The sequence below is a fragment of the Athene cunicularia genome (assembly GCF_003259725.1).
Source record: "Athene cunicularia isolate RWA chromosome Z unlocalized genomic scaffold, athCun1 chrZ_part1, whole genome shotgun sequence".
NCBI lineage: Eukaryota > Metazoa > Chordata > Aves > Strigiformes > Strigidae > Athene > Athene cunicularia.
Genome location: NW_020799142.1, coordinates 26,238,013 through 26,251,724, shown reverse-complemented (window position 1 = coordinate 26,251,724; position 13,712 = coordinate 26,238,013). Strand labels below are relative to the sequence as shown.

Below are 13,712 nucleotides of genomic sequence, written 5' to 3'. Positions count from 1 at the left end.
TGCAATAGTCCAGGAAGCGGAGCTGACTTCAGCGTCAGTTCAGATGAGATTTTCACCAACCTACAAGGGCAAAATTTATCAGCTGAAAGGTATCACATCTCATCCTCACACACGCACACCAGCCCTTGGCATTTTGCAGAGTCTTCTGTGGCTCTGACTGTGCTCCTGCAAAGAGCGCAGAGTGCACGTTATGTCCGGTAAAGCCGAGCACAGTGTGAACACTTGGTTGGGTTTAAAATCCTATTCTGTCTCTAACCTCTAGGACTGACTGATGAGGCCGGAGGAAGGCTGTTCCGTGCTGCATGGTCTCATCCTATCTCCAGTTGCCTGTGTCTCTTGGGAGGCAGGTCCCTGGGATGGGATCCTCTGCCCCACTGCTGAAGGTGTTAACTCTGCCAGTCCTCCTGCAAAGCTGAATTTTCTCTGCTGGTTTCAGGTTGTTCCTCCTTATCTTGCCATAAGCAGTCCTTGTTCCTCCCTTTGCGGACCTCTGGTCTTTTGGATGATCATCCCTCAACAAGTTTATCACTCCCCAGGGACATGGCAGAGAAAGCCATGAGTGCTGTAGCTTAATGGGGTCAAGAGAGCAGCACCTCCTCCTCATCAGTGATGTCTCTGCCACAGCCTTGAAGACAATTTCCCCCGGTACCTGCCAACCTCCTCTGCCACTCCATCTCTCATTAGAGTCAGTGACCTGCCAGGGGAGGAGGTGAGCTGCTGTGCACAGACCAGTCCAAAGCAAGGTCTCATGAGGGACCTCAGCAGCAAACATGGGACAGAGGGCCCCCAGGTGCTTTGAGCAGATGATAAACACAGCCCAGGCTCCCTGTGCAAACTGTGTCCCTTCCCAAGCTGGCAGTAGCTGAGCATGAAGGAGGGACATCCCCTTGTTCAGGACCTGCTGATAACCCCACCTCAATGGGTAATTCTCTTTCTCTTTCCCTGGCAGCCCCCCCGAAGGAGCCATTGCTGATGTGCCGGTCCAACAACTACCCGAAGGGTTTCTACTGCAGCTGGCACCTTCCCACTCCCACCTACATCCCCAACTCCTTCAACATCTCCGTCATGTAAGTGCCTGGGAAGGAAGGGTGCAGTGGAGTGAGTTTTTGTCCCTGCAGCCTGGAGCAAGTCTCAAGTAGTGCCATGAAGTCTTGGGGCAGTCATTCTGACCTGTGCTGAGTGTATGGGATTGGTGTCCCAAAAATGGGCCTGGTGAAGGATGTTCCAGGGACATCCCAACTGGATGCTTGCACTGGGGCTTTGTCCCAAGAAAGTTCCCAATTCCCCAGAGGGGACCACAGAAGTCTCCAGCTCCCATGTCCCCTTTCCATGCCTCCCAAGTCTATCTTCTCTGCACCACTTTTCCACATGGAGGTTTTGCCGGCTGTTTTTCGGCACATTTGGCACAGCCATGCTCCCTTCTAGCATATGCTGGCTGCAGCTGGGCAACAGCAGCATCTCTCACCTAGAACTGGCCATGGCATGGTATCATCCCCCATCCTGTGCCTGGGTCCTGGCACAGCCCTTATATAGGCTGGTGCCGTGCATTATCTTCTGGGGCTTGTGTAACCAGCAGGAAGGAGACCCCATTCCTCTCACAGGAGGGACAGAGACAACCCCAACCCCAGCAGGGTCTCATCCTTTCCTTGGGGCACATGTCACTGCAGGCTCTGTGCAGGATTAGGATAAAACATCACATACATGAGCTTGCAGAATTCCCCAGCAGGAAGAAACCATCCTTTTGGCTATGGCAGGGGCTGGTCCACAGGGACTGTGGGCAGAGCGGGGACACAGCACTGCTCTTCTGCCTCCTGCCTCCGGCAGCATGGGTGCATCCTGACCCTGCACACTGCTCTGTAGGTAACAGTTCTTCTCACCTCTGCTTTCCAGACATGGCACGAGAGAGATGGTCTGCGAGAAGGATGTCTTTCCCAAAAACAGGTGTCACATCAGATACCTCCAGCTCTTCTCGACTGTGAAGTACAAGGTGACTCTGACAGTCACGAATGCTCTGGGCAAAAACTCCACCACTGCCACCTTTGATGAGTTCGCCATAGGTAACTTCCACGGCAGCAACTGGCCTCTCTGAGACGGTGTTGGGGTTGGCTTGCTCTGCACGCAGTGTCGCCTGCCAGAGCGATGGGATCAGGGAAAGGGCAGGCTCCCCAAGTGGAGCTTCTGCTTATCCAGGCATGAGATGGAGCCAGGGTCTGAGCCATACTGGCATCCTTCTCGTGCTTTCCCTGATTCTCCTGGCCCTGCTGCAACTGGTGCCAGCACCAGAGCATCCTGGAGGAGCTAGGCAGGATGTCCACAGGCAGCCCCCATGCTGGTCCCATCAGTGCCCTGGTGCCCTGCCTAGTCCCATCCCCAGTAGTCTAGGTCTCCAGTGGTTGCTGATGTCCTTCCTACCTGAAGTCTAGGGAAGCAGCTGCCATGTGCTGGGGCAGAGGGCTGTGAAACTGGTGTGATCACAATGGCATTGCCCTTCTCGCCCCTCTGAGCATTCCCAAAAGAGAGGTTTGGTGTTTGTGCTGGAAGTAGTCATGGGAATTAGGATTGGAAGAGAAATTAAAATGGCCCATTCTCTTGCCTCCATCCCTAGGCAAGGTAAAGCCCTCCCAAAGACATACTCCACCAGCCCTTACCTAACATGGTCCTAAAAACCCTATTCCATGCCTTTGCATCTCTTCACTGCTCCACCTGGGTGGCAAAGGCTGTGCAATGTGGGACAGGGAGCAGCAGGCCCTGGGGGCCAGGGTGTCTGTGCTGACAGCCGCAGGGATGCTGCCTGGCTATGTCCAGACCTGTGGTGTGGATATTCCGACTGTGAAGGACCAGCATGGACTGGGCAATTCAGAGTCAACTATGGAAAACAGGGAGCTGGGCACAACACTTTTGCCACCAGCCAAAGACAGATTATAGCCAGTGCCGTGACAAGAGTGTTCATCCTGAAAGAACAGGAAAAATGGGAGAGAATAGAGATCAGGAACAGGTTGAAAAACAATTTGCAGGTTACATGTGGCAATTACTGGACCAGAAAAACAAATAAATGAATCCTTGAAGTGCAGCCAGCAGTCAGTCTTTGCCTTCAATATGCTGCATGTCCCAGTCTCAGGTGGCTGGAAGTGCTGGCGTGAAAGAAGAGGAGCTGCACTGCTATCCCAGATTTTCTCTTTCTACCCCAAATCCTGGAAAACATCAAACAAGAAACAAGGCACCAGCTCTGAACAGAGTGGGGAAATTATTTTGGAGCAGGGACTATCCTGCCATGTCCCTGCAGCCGCGGTCCATATCCAAAGCTCATATTCATCAGTGCTGCATTGCGAACGTTGATAACGAGCTTAGCAGGGAAGCAGTGGAGTTTCAGTCACTTGGGTGCCTTTAAATGGAAATTGTTGTGTTTGTGGAAGATACACTCCTTAAAAATGAAGGTAACCTCCAGCCTGTGGGGCCCAGGGCAGCAATTAAGCTGCATTTTCTGAGTTCCTTGCATTCCCTTTTGAAGGAGTTCAGGGCATTGTCCTGTAACATCTGCATCCCACCCATGCCCTGCCTGGCTTTCTAAACATCTGGTCCTCCATCCAGCACACAAGGGCAACACCCCTGGGAAGCACACCCAGCTTTGAGCCCCGGGCATCCCAGCACCAGCACAAGCCGGATCCAGCCCTGAAGTTTGAAGTCAGCCCAGGACGGAGGAACAGTGAGCAGAGGCCGGTGCTGCCCTGGGACAGCCATTAGCATGGGTGCAATATTGCTTCCTCTTGCAAGAGCACCCAGAGCAGTGCAGGGTACCTGGTCACATCCCAGCAGTTGCGGTGGAAGGTGAGACCCCCCACACCACCTGGCAGGTGCTTTAACACCCTTTGGGACAGCACTTAAGGAAGGGATGATGGGCCAGTGCTGATAGGAAGGGCTGTGTCCTGCCCCTCAGAGCCAGCCAGCTCCCCTAAATGCTTCAATATCTAGTGACTTTAAAATCTCCATGTTCTGTACAACTATGAAATTCTCCTCCTCTGGATTTGGTATGGCCACTGTGCATGAGAAGCACAGACACAGTGGTGATTGAGTGTTCAAGCAGGCAGTCGACAGGCTTAGCAGAGTCATTACAGGATGAACTCAGCTGCCATCGATCAACAGCCACCTGCCTTCAATGGAGCTTCTCCTTGTGCCATTCCAGTGTTTCCAATTAAAACAAGTGCACTGCATCAGTGCATTTTGCCATGCAATTTTGCCCCAGGTTGCCGGTTCTACTTGCAGAAGCTTCTGCATTTCAGCGTCTCTTCTGGCTCTCTTCTATATAGCTGCAAACCCTGGGGTGGTGTCCCAGTGTGGTGGGTGCTGGTGGTGTGGATTCAGCATCCAGTTCCCTGGAATCAGCATCAGTTTTCCTGGGGATGTCTACCAGCATCAGCTGGGCTGAGATCTCAGCTTGAAGACTGTGCTGGGTTTTGCTCTGATGGAGGGGTGGGAAACGTACAGCTCATGACAAAGCCATTGCATCGGCTCATTGGAAAAATGCTGCATGGGAGCATTGCAACATGTGTACCCATCCTGATAAAAAGGAGAGACAGTGTCAACCTGAGACTGCATGATTATGCTTCTAAAATCCCAGGACTGTCAGAGCCTCCTTGCATTTTCCCCTTAGCCTAGAGAAAACTACCACACCTTCTGCTTGGAGTATAAACTCCAGGAGTGAAGCCCTGATCTCATGCCATGCTGAGGACAGAGCAGCCTGGAGCCAACACAAGAGCAATGCAGGGCCAGTGGCTCTCCTTCCCAGCACCATCTGAGCTGGGAGCAGGCCCACTGCTGGGTCATATGACCCACCCAGCCTGGGCAAACACAAAAAGCCCCCTGGAAAGCTCCCACCTCCATTGGTTTTGTTTCCTCTCTCCTCCCTCCCTCCCTGGAGCTCCCAGCAGAAAATCCCTTCCCCAGCCACTCAGATGATGGGCTCTAATTGTGTGGAAAATGGCTGGTACTTTCTTTTACTATCCCAGGCCCATGCCTTGCTGGTACTTGTGCCATGCTGGTCATTAGCAGCCAGCTGCAAGGAGGTCACTCTGCATTGTCATTTTCAATGATGAGTGGAAAAGCTTTTCCAGCCCTCTGGCTCCCATCTCTCATTGGTAGGAGATCTGGGCTGCCTTCCCCCTTATCTTGCTCCTGGAAATTATTTCCATAATTATGTCTTCTGCAAAGGTATCGATACTAATAAAAGTGAGCATGGGGAGGGAAATGTTCTACAAAGCGCTTCAGACATCAGAGCTCCAGCCCAAGGCAGAAGGAGGTGGGAAAGGGGCTGGAGGAACTGGAAGGGAGAGGGTCTGGAGGCAGAGGATGGTACCAGGGAGGAGTGAGGTGGTGTGTCAGGAGATTCCACCTCCCTCACGATGGCGGGGAGAGCATGGGGACATTTGTGGCCCTCCAGGACACAACCCCATCTTCCTCACTTGTATGAAGAAACAGGAAGCTGGTACATGCATCCCTCAGGAAAGCAGGGACATCACCACCACTCAGCAACATCGGCATCCTACTTCAGCACCTTTCTCCTCATGTGAGTGTGGGGCAGATTAGCAGAAGATGCACAGCATTAAAAGGAGGAAGGCAGCCTTGGACAGGGCCTTGCGCCCACCCATTCCTTCTGTGACCATGGGAAGGTCATTTTATCCTCCCAGCTCCAGCTATGGGGCCAATTAAGATGCAGAGGATCTCAGAGGGTCTGCATGAGGACAAACGTGCCCATGTCTGTATGAAATTCAGAGTCTCTGAACACGGGTGTACAGTTGCCTAGGCAGAAGGTCAGTTCAATTCATACTACTTAGGAAGGCAGAATTAAATTACCTAGACTGACATTTGGCTAAGACATGGAGTTTAATATCCCTCTGCTCATAGAAAATGCCAGGGGATATTTAACGGCCGCAAGGGATCCATTTTAGTGCTTGTTGGAGAGATGGGATGGGCAACAGGCCCCTCCATGCTGCGGGGTCTCATCTGCCTTTCTGAACCACCGGCTTCATTTTGAGATGTGTCTAACAACAGCCAGGGGAGATGGATAGCTAAAGACTCACAGTTAAGTGTGAGCATGCAGAGCCTTTAGAAAAAGCCACTCTCCATGGCTGCTCTTGCACGCCGAGTCCTCTCTTGGATGCTGCAGCTGAAAACCAAGTGGGAAGTGCTGTGAGTCGCCTCCCGGCCAAGCCCCCTTCCCAGGAATGTCTGATGATGCTCCCTCAGCTGTGCAGGATAATATTACATCTGGTTTTGTAGCCGCTTAACCAGTACTCAGCCTAATGCCCATCGTCCATTATTATTATTACTACTATTGCTTTTATTACATTACTGCCTGCAGGCCCTTGCCGAGGACAGGGCTCTATTATGCTGGCTGATGTACAGCCAGACAGTCCCTGCCTCACCATGTGCGGGCTAAATGGAGTCAGACAAAGGCTGGGGAAGGAGGAGTGCTCGTCCCCATGTGCGGAGCAGGGATCTCAGAAGCTGCGGAAGATGAAGGACTCCTTCAAGGTCACATAGAAATCAGAGATCTGGACACAGCCTGTCTCCCCTGTGGGACCAGCTCTGATGTTTCCCATGATGAGCACAGTTTAATGAGGTTTGTCCTAAGAGACATAGGTCCTTACTGGACCAGCTGCTGGAGGTGCAGTGCCCTCTCCTGGATCTTGCATCCCTGCTGCCTTGGAAGGACGTGGCAAAAACAGCTTTGGCTTTGTGCTTTTGGAGTGGCTGGCACTGCTGTGCTTTTTAGCCTGGGCAGGAGTCCCGTGGATGGGGGGACACGTATGGGAAGGTATTGCTGGTTTTCCCATTAACCCACAGCGCAGTTGGAAGGCTTGCCGCAGCCAGGAGTACAGCCCTCTTCTACAGCTGGGCTCTGCTGTGCTCGCTCGGAACCGGGGCAGCCCTCCCATGGGCACTGAGGGCACTCTGAAACCCACAGAAACGGGCCTGGGGGTCACATCCCTGCAAAATGGCAGGTGACTCCCACCTCAGCATCCGGGCACCTTTCTTTTTGCTTTCCTACAAACCACCACAGTGGCATCTCTCACTGTTCCCCAGCCACATGTGCCCTGCCTGGCACAACTACATTTAAGCATCCCTCTTCCATGGCTTCAGGCTGTCATGCCAAAAAGCAGGGCCAGGCTCCCTGCATTACCACAGAGAGTATCCCATCGCATCCATCCCAATCCTGGCCCTTTTCTTCCCACTTCCTTGCTGCAGAGCCTCAGTTCGCAGTCATCTGCATTCGTTCAGCTGAACAGACTTTTGTTTTGCAAACCAAGCCCGCTGAGCCAGTGCTGGATTTATACTTTTCCGTATGCGTTTGGACTCCAAGTCCCTGTCGATGGAAGCTGATGTCCAGCCTGAGCCTGGGGCTTTGCAGTGAGTGGAGGAATTGCACAGCCATCTGGAGTAGCTCAGCACAGCACAGCCCCAGCAAGTCATTCCTCCTGCCGAGGATAAAACTGTAAATGGAAAGTTGCATTCAATTCTGCCACAGAGAGGGATCAGTGAGAGCCAGGAGGTGGAACCAGACATCCATGATCAGGCCTGTGGATGCTGGCTCACCAGCTGTTCCCCCAGTCCTTCAGGAGCATCCTCTGAGCACTAGGTGCAGTGGGAATGGAAGCTATTCATTTCTCCTTGCATCCACCATGGCAGAGGAAAGGTCATGTTGGGGTAATGGTGAAGATGATGGTGAAGGAGGACTGCAGCAGAGTGTGTGCCAGGGTGCTGAATGGGAGGACTGGGGAGAAGGAGGTGTTAGTGAGCTACGTCTTCTGGGGAATAGAGCCAATTCTGGGTCCCATCAAGGTGGTTAGGCTGTGGCTTCATTTCAGCAGCCCCCCTCTATCTCACCCACAGCCAAGAAAGTGGGTCTGAAAGCATCACAGGCTGGTTTCTCCTAAGAGAAACAAACAGTGGTGGTGCAGGGAGGGTGTCTTCCTAAGGACAATTGCTGTGATTCCACCATCATTCTGAAGCAGAGATGGCAGAAAATGTCACACACACAACTCCACTCACAGCAGACTGGCCCCACATCAGCATCTGGTCTCATACAGCTTCAAGCAGAGGGAGAGATGCCCTTCATGCATAAGGCAGTGCTGCAGGCAACAGGTAGGTAGGCTAGCAAGTGAGCAGCTCACTTGCCACCACCACCTCCTTCATCTCCCAGGAGAGGTGAAGCCCCTGTATGGACATCACCTCCCACCCACAGTAGATGCACCCCTGGGGTCAGCATGGAGAGAAGGAGAAGACTCCAGGGGCACTCTTCTGAGTGTAGAGTCCTCTGAGAGCAGGGAAGGAGCTCTTCCAGGCAGAGGGGGGCTCCCCATGGCCCCAGCATCCCTCCTCCATGCTTGGGAGTGGAGTTTGCTGCTGGCAACTTAACAAGCTGCTGCTCAAGGTGGTCAGAGCCAGGGGACCATTACTCAGTCCAAAGATTTGCAGGCCAGGAGGGACCAATTGGCCTGTATGTGGACTTCGGAGGGAGTTAAGAGCTCTCCTGGGACATGAGGACTGTATTGCTCTTCTTAGAGTGCACAGAGAGTCCTCTTCCACCCCATCCATGGCTGTGTGCCCAGCTCCCTGTGCCCAGCTCCTTCCTGGTCTTAAGAAAAGGAAAAATATGGGTGTACCCAAATCTCTATCTTTTTTGTTGTTTTTCTATTGAAAATTGGGAGTTTGAGCTGTTAGGAGTTGAGCAAACCCTTGGCAAGGAGCAAGGCTTGCTCTGCAACAGGCAATGCCATTCATCACATCCTGTCTGTGATTTGCTCCCAGCACTCTAAAAGTAGCTGCAGCTTCAAAGCACATTGCATAGCTCACACCCAATTAATATTCACTCGAAATACTCGTCAGGTAGTAAAAATATATCTGTATCCCAAAAGCAGAGCAGGGCTGAGAGAGAGGGACCTGGGGTAGAAGGTGACTATGGCAATCCTTTGCCCTTGGAAAATATGATGTGCCAACACTCTTGAGTCCCGAAAACCCCAGCCCTATACCCAAGGACCAAAATCTGCCACGTTACTGAAAGGTAAGTGTGTTTGAATAGCAGTCAGACTCCCAGAAATCAGGAGGTATGAGGAAAGTGCAGGATTTGGGCATGGTGGGCTCCTTGCCCTGACCCAAATAGCCCTGAGGAGGAAGGGATGGTCTCTGCCCTGGCCAGGATGTTTCTGTGAGTCTCTGCACTGGCACCTCTTTGATGGTGGTTAGTTTGAGCCAGAACTGCCATACCACTGACCTAGACAAGAGAAGGTGATTTGCATCTAATTAGTTTGGGAAAAGTATGTTCTTGTCTTGGCTGCTCCTCCTGGAAAGCCCAGCCAGCTATGACAAGGGGTGTACGAAAGCATGCCATGTGCAAAACTTTACCAGCCACCCTGTTGTCTTCCAGTAAAGCCGGATCCTCCAGAGAGTGTGGTGGCCAAACCCGTGCCCAATAATCCTCGGAGGCTGGAGGTATCATGGCAAAACCCCTCATCCTGGCCCGACCCTGAGTCTTTCCCGCTCAAGTTCTTCTTGCGGTACCGGCCTCTCATCCTGGACCAGTGGCAACATGTAAGTGATGCTGAGCTGGCCGGGACGGGAGGGAGTGGTGGGGGCTGGTGGCTGGGATCAAGTTGCATTGGGAACAAGTGATCAAAGACCAAAAAAAATGTCTATTCACTGCCCAGGCAACCCAGACCATTTTCCTCTCCTTCTCTGTCTCTCCTCCCTTCTCTCTTCCTCTCCATCTTTCTTTTAACTCACATTCTGCCTACAAATGGCTCTGCAGGCTCTCCCTGCTTCGCATTTTCATCCACAGCCCCTATCTACTTTCCATACATATGTTCTATATAAAACCTGCCAACGAGATGTAAAAGGCATTTAAAGTATAAATGTCACCACATTTAAATGCGCCTCTGCCACATTTAGATTTTGAACTGAAGATAAAATACTGCTCACCGTAACTCAGAGCACAGGCATGGAGCAATTGCCATGATGTTATCATATTTCTTACTTTTATTTCTTGTTTCTTTAAAAAAAAAAAAAGTCAGTGAAATCCTTGGCAGCCCGGAGGACAGATTTCATTTGTTAGCTTTTTTTTTTTTTTTTTTTTTTTTTTCCCCTCTGTGTGCTACTTGCATCCTCAGATTGTGAGGGAAAGCAATCTGCTGCTCGAGGAGAGGTGCTGCTATGCTGGCATGGCTCATCCAGCATCCCCTCTTGCCAAGCTGGGCCAGTCAAAAGCCAGTTAGGTGCTTTGCTTAATAAAGCACTTTGTCCCAAAATAAATGCCAAATGGGAGGAAGCACCAGGTTCCCGAGGAGCTCACCTGCATCATGGAGCCAGGCAAGGTTTTCTGCAGCCCCAGTCTTCCTGGGGAGGGAAGTGGCTTAGAGAGGGGTTGGGAGGCTTTGCCCATGTCTCTGCAAGATGATGTCTCGGCAACTTTTTGTGTTGGTTGGGTTTTTTGACGAGGCAGCACTGCAGGTCATGTTTCAGATTTGATGATGGCTTTGAAAATCTGAGAAAGGTGGGAGAGGGTCTTCTTGCTTGTCTCTTTGCCCTTCACTTCCCTCCTGGGATCAGGAGAGCATTCACAAAGCATTCCAAGGGGTAAGAAAGCAGAGATGGACTTTGAATATTAGATTGCTGTAGATAATATTTTTTTCACTTGGGGGAGAAATGTTCAAATTATAGAAGCTGTGAATAAAGGGGAAGAATTAATGGGAAATACTAAATACAGTGTCAGATTTTTCAAGGTATGAAACTTGTGGAAGAAGATTATGTTTTCACCCTCCTATAGCCTGATCCAGACAAGCATCCTGCAAATGCAGGGGTCTGCACCCAGAAATGGTGGAAGAGCTAGTGAGCTGCCTCCCACCTCGACCTACTTGTGGTGTGAGGTCTCTCCATCACTGGGTATTAGGCATCATACTCATGGGGTCAAGCTGTGCCAGTCCCCTCACCACAAGGCCTCCAAGGGGATGGTGTGGCCTCTCCATCAGTGCTCTCAGGAAGACAGCGATGGTGGGAATTACACGGAGGTGTTAGCAGCATTAGCGGCAGGGTCACCCTGTCTGGAAAAAGCAGTTCTAGGGCTGTAAAAACTTGATTTCTCCTATTTAAATATACCCTGAACTGTGGAGAGAGCTTGAGGTACCAGCCCTCATTGTGGGTGCAAGCAGGGCTGTGAAGCACTCATCTCATGGCATCCTGGGAGGGCACAGCAGTCCTGGGTACCGCTTTTAATCAATATCCCCTTGCAAGAGACATGTCCTCTGTCACTGGCTGATGGAGGAGTGTGTTTGGGGAATAATTTGCTCGGTGAGCAAGTGCAAGCATTCAGCGAGTGAGGTACCAGCCTTGTTTTGTGACTCTCCTGCTCTGCTGGCTGGGTAATGAAAAATCTGATTTGTGGATGATTTGAGGAAAACTGCCACTATTCATCAGATGAATTATTTGCGAAGCCTAATTCAATCAGCTCCCAAACACCAGGGGATGGCAGCACTGCAGCAACTGGAGCTGCTCCAACCCCAGACCCCCTTGGCACACTCAGCCTGCTTAGCCCTGCCCAGCACCCTGCAAATACATCCAAAAATTAACCCCACCGATTCCAGCATGCTGGGAGCATGCCCAAGCCACTCTGAGCTCTGCTTTACTTGACCTGTTGCTTGTTGGCATCCTGGTGGGTCTCCCCATTCCCCCAGATCCAGCCAGGAAAGGGGAAGACATGGTTTGGTAGGGTCAAGCCTAGCCCAACCATCTAGCTCATCCTACAGTGGTGGCAGTGAGTCCCTCCTTGAAAGCACAAGTGCCCTGAGAAAGGATGCAGTGGTCACGCATGCACACTTGCATGGGGGTGTCTTAATTCTTGCCAGGGTGAAGGTCTTCTGCTACAAGCTGCCCCTGGTCTTGGCTCTTGCTGTCACTGCTGCCATTTACACACAACATGCTTGCTGACAACAGGGCAGCTTGGGATCCTGGCAGGGAGAGAAGTCTCCAGCAGAGCCAGGAGGAGCTGGGCACATCCCTCTGTGCCTATGGTCCCCACACTGAGCCCCATCCCTGCCTCCTCGTGGCAACCTACCCATGCACCAGCTGTGGGTTTTAAGCATCTCCTGCCACTCCCTTGGCAGCCCTATGGGAAGCCCAGTATCCCTGCAGGAGCAGACTCACAAGGGAGCACTGGAGACTGCCCAGAGTCAGGAATATCCATGCAGACCCTGCTCATATGTGGCATTTCTTGGCAGAATAAGCAGGTTCCCTTTTTCCCCTCCACCTCCTGTTATCTTTGCAGGGTCTGATCTATGCACAGCACCTCAGCAGGCAAGACCGAATGAGCACTAATAGGATCAGATGGATGTTGAGCTGTCGAATACCGTAGGGTCTGATTCAATCAGCATCTGCTTTCTCCCAGGCTCTTCCTTTCAGGATTTTAATAATGCCAGTGCTTGGCACCAGAAGATGAAGCCATCCGTGGCGGGAGCGGTGGATCTTATCGAGACCACCGCTGCGTGAGCTAGCCATAAATGCAGTTACTCCCAGGAGAGAGCCAGGCAATGCTTGGCCCATGCATCTTCCATATCAAGCAATATTTGGGGCTGACCCGGAGCCGGGGGGGGCACCAGTGTGCCACTTGCACTCCCTTTCCCCTGCTCAGCAGTGCATTTCCACTCAGGCCACTTAACACTCTCACGTTGCAGTTCACTCTGGGAATTATGATGACTTGCTCTGGGAATTATTATTGTGGGGAGATGATGAAGATGAGTTTCCACGTGAGCATGTGGCATGGTGTCTGCTGGATGCTTCCTGAACCATCATGCTGCCTTGCAGCAGCTCCCTTGAACCTGGGTACAGGCATTTCCAGGCTGTTCAGGATGCAGCAGTGTCACATCATGTCACATCAGGTGGCCACCAACTCCCCTCTGCCCTACCAGCGCTGAGCTCACTCTGAAACTCAAGCAACTTTAAAGTCACGCTCCTCCCTTTTTGGAAGAGGGGCTGGTGGTTTCTCTGCTGCCAGAAGAGAGATGGGATATTTGTAGCCTAAACAGGTTTTTTTATTCTGTCCTTTTGGCAGAATCTCCCCTTCTGTCTCCTAAATATAAAACATTAAATGTTTAGGGTATCCTTTATTTTTCTTCTGCTTTTAAGTTTGTAATTCAAGCCAGATTAGTGTGGTTTCCTCTTCTGTTTTATAGCCCCATCCTGGCCCCAAGTGAGCTCTCCTAATGCTCTCAGATGTTCCTCTAATGGCTTACCTAGGCTGGAACTGGATACCCTTTCCTAATGGATTGCTAATAGCCTGTTTCTGGTTTTACAGGCTCCTTCAGTTAACTCGCAACAGCAGCGATCGCCACACTCACACATGCGATCTCCCTGCAAGCACATCTGCACGCTCACCCCTAGATGCAGGCGGGTGGCCAGGCACCATCCTGAGCATCTTTGGGGAGCCCAGGGTCTTGCACCCAATTTGCTCCCACCATGTAGCATTTGCTGGAGCAGGGTCTCCCCTTTTCCCATTTTTGGGGGAGAGATTCCATGCACTGAGCACTGACCAGCTCGGTGCATGTACCAGGAACATGGTGAGGCTCAGAAGGTATTTCTTAGCAGCATCAGAGCTGGTGGCCAGACTGAGGGAGGATTTCCTCTGGTAGGTTGCCAGCAATTTGCAGATGCCGTCGCAAAGTCTAATTGAA

The 13,712-nt window shown here is 51.6% G+C and overlaps 1 protein-coding gene across 9 annotated transcripts in view; it reads left to right on the top strand.

The window, feature by feature from the left end:
• CNTFR (ciliary neurotrophic factor receptor) overlaps positions 1–13,712 on the top strand; it is a 197,828-nt gene that overhangs the window by 172,783 nt on the left and 11,333 nt on the right. For all 9 annotated transcript variants that reach the window (XM_026865928.1, XM_026865933.1, XM_026865934.1 and 6 more), the window contains 3 exons: positions 950–1,067; positions 1,891–2,057; positions 9,422–9,585. In XM_026865928.1, coding sequence (XP_026721729.1) covers positions 950–1,067; positions 1,891–2,057; positions 9,422–9,585 — 449 coding nt within the window. The remainder of the gene's footprint in view (positions 1–949; positions 1,068–1,890; positions 2,058–9,421; positions 9,586–13,712) is intronic.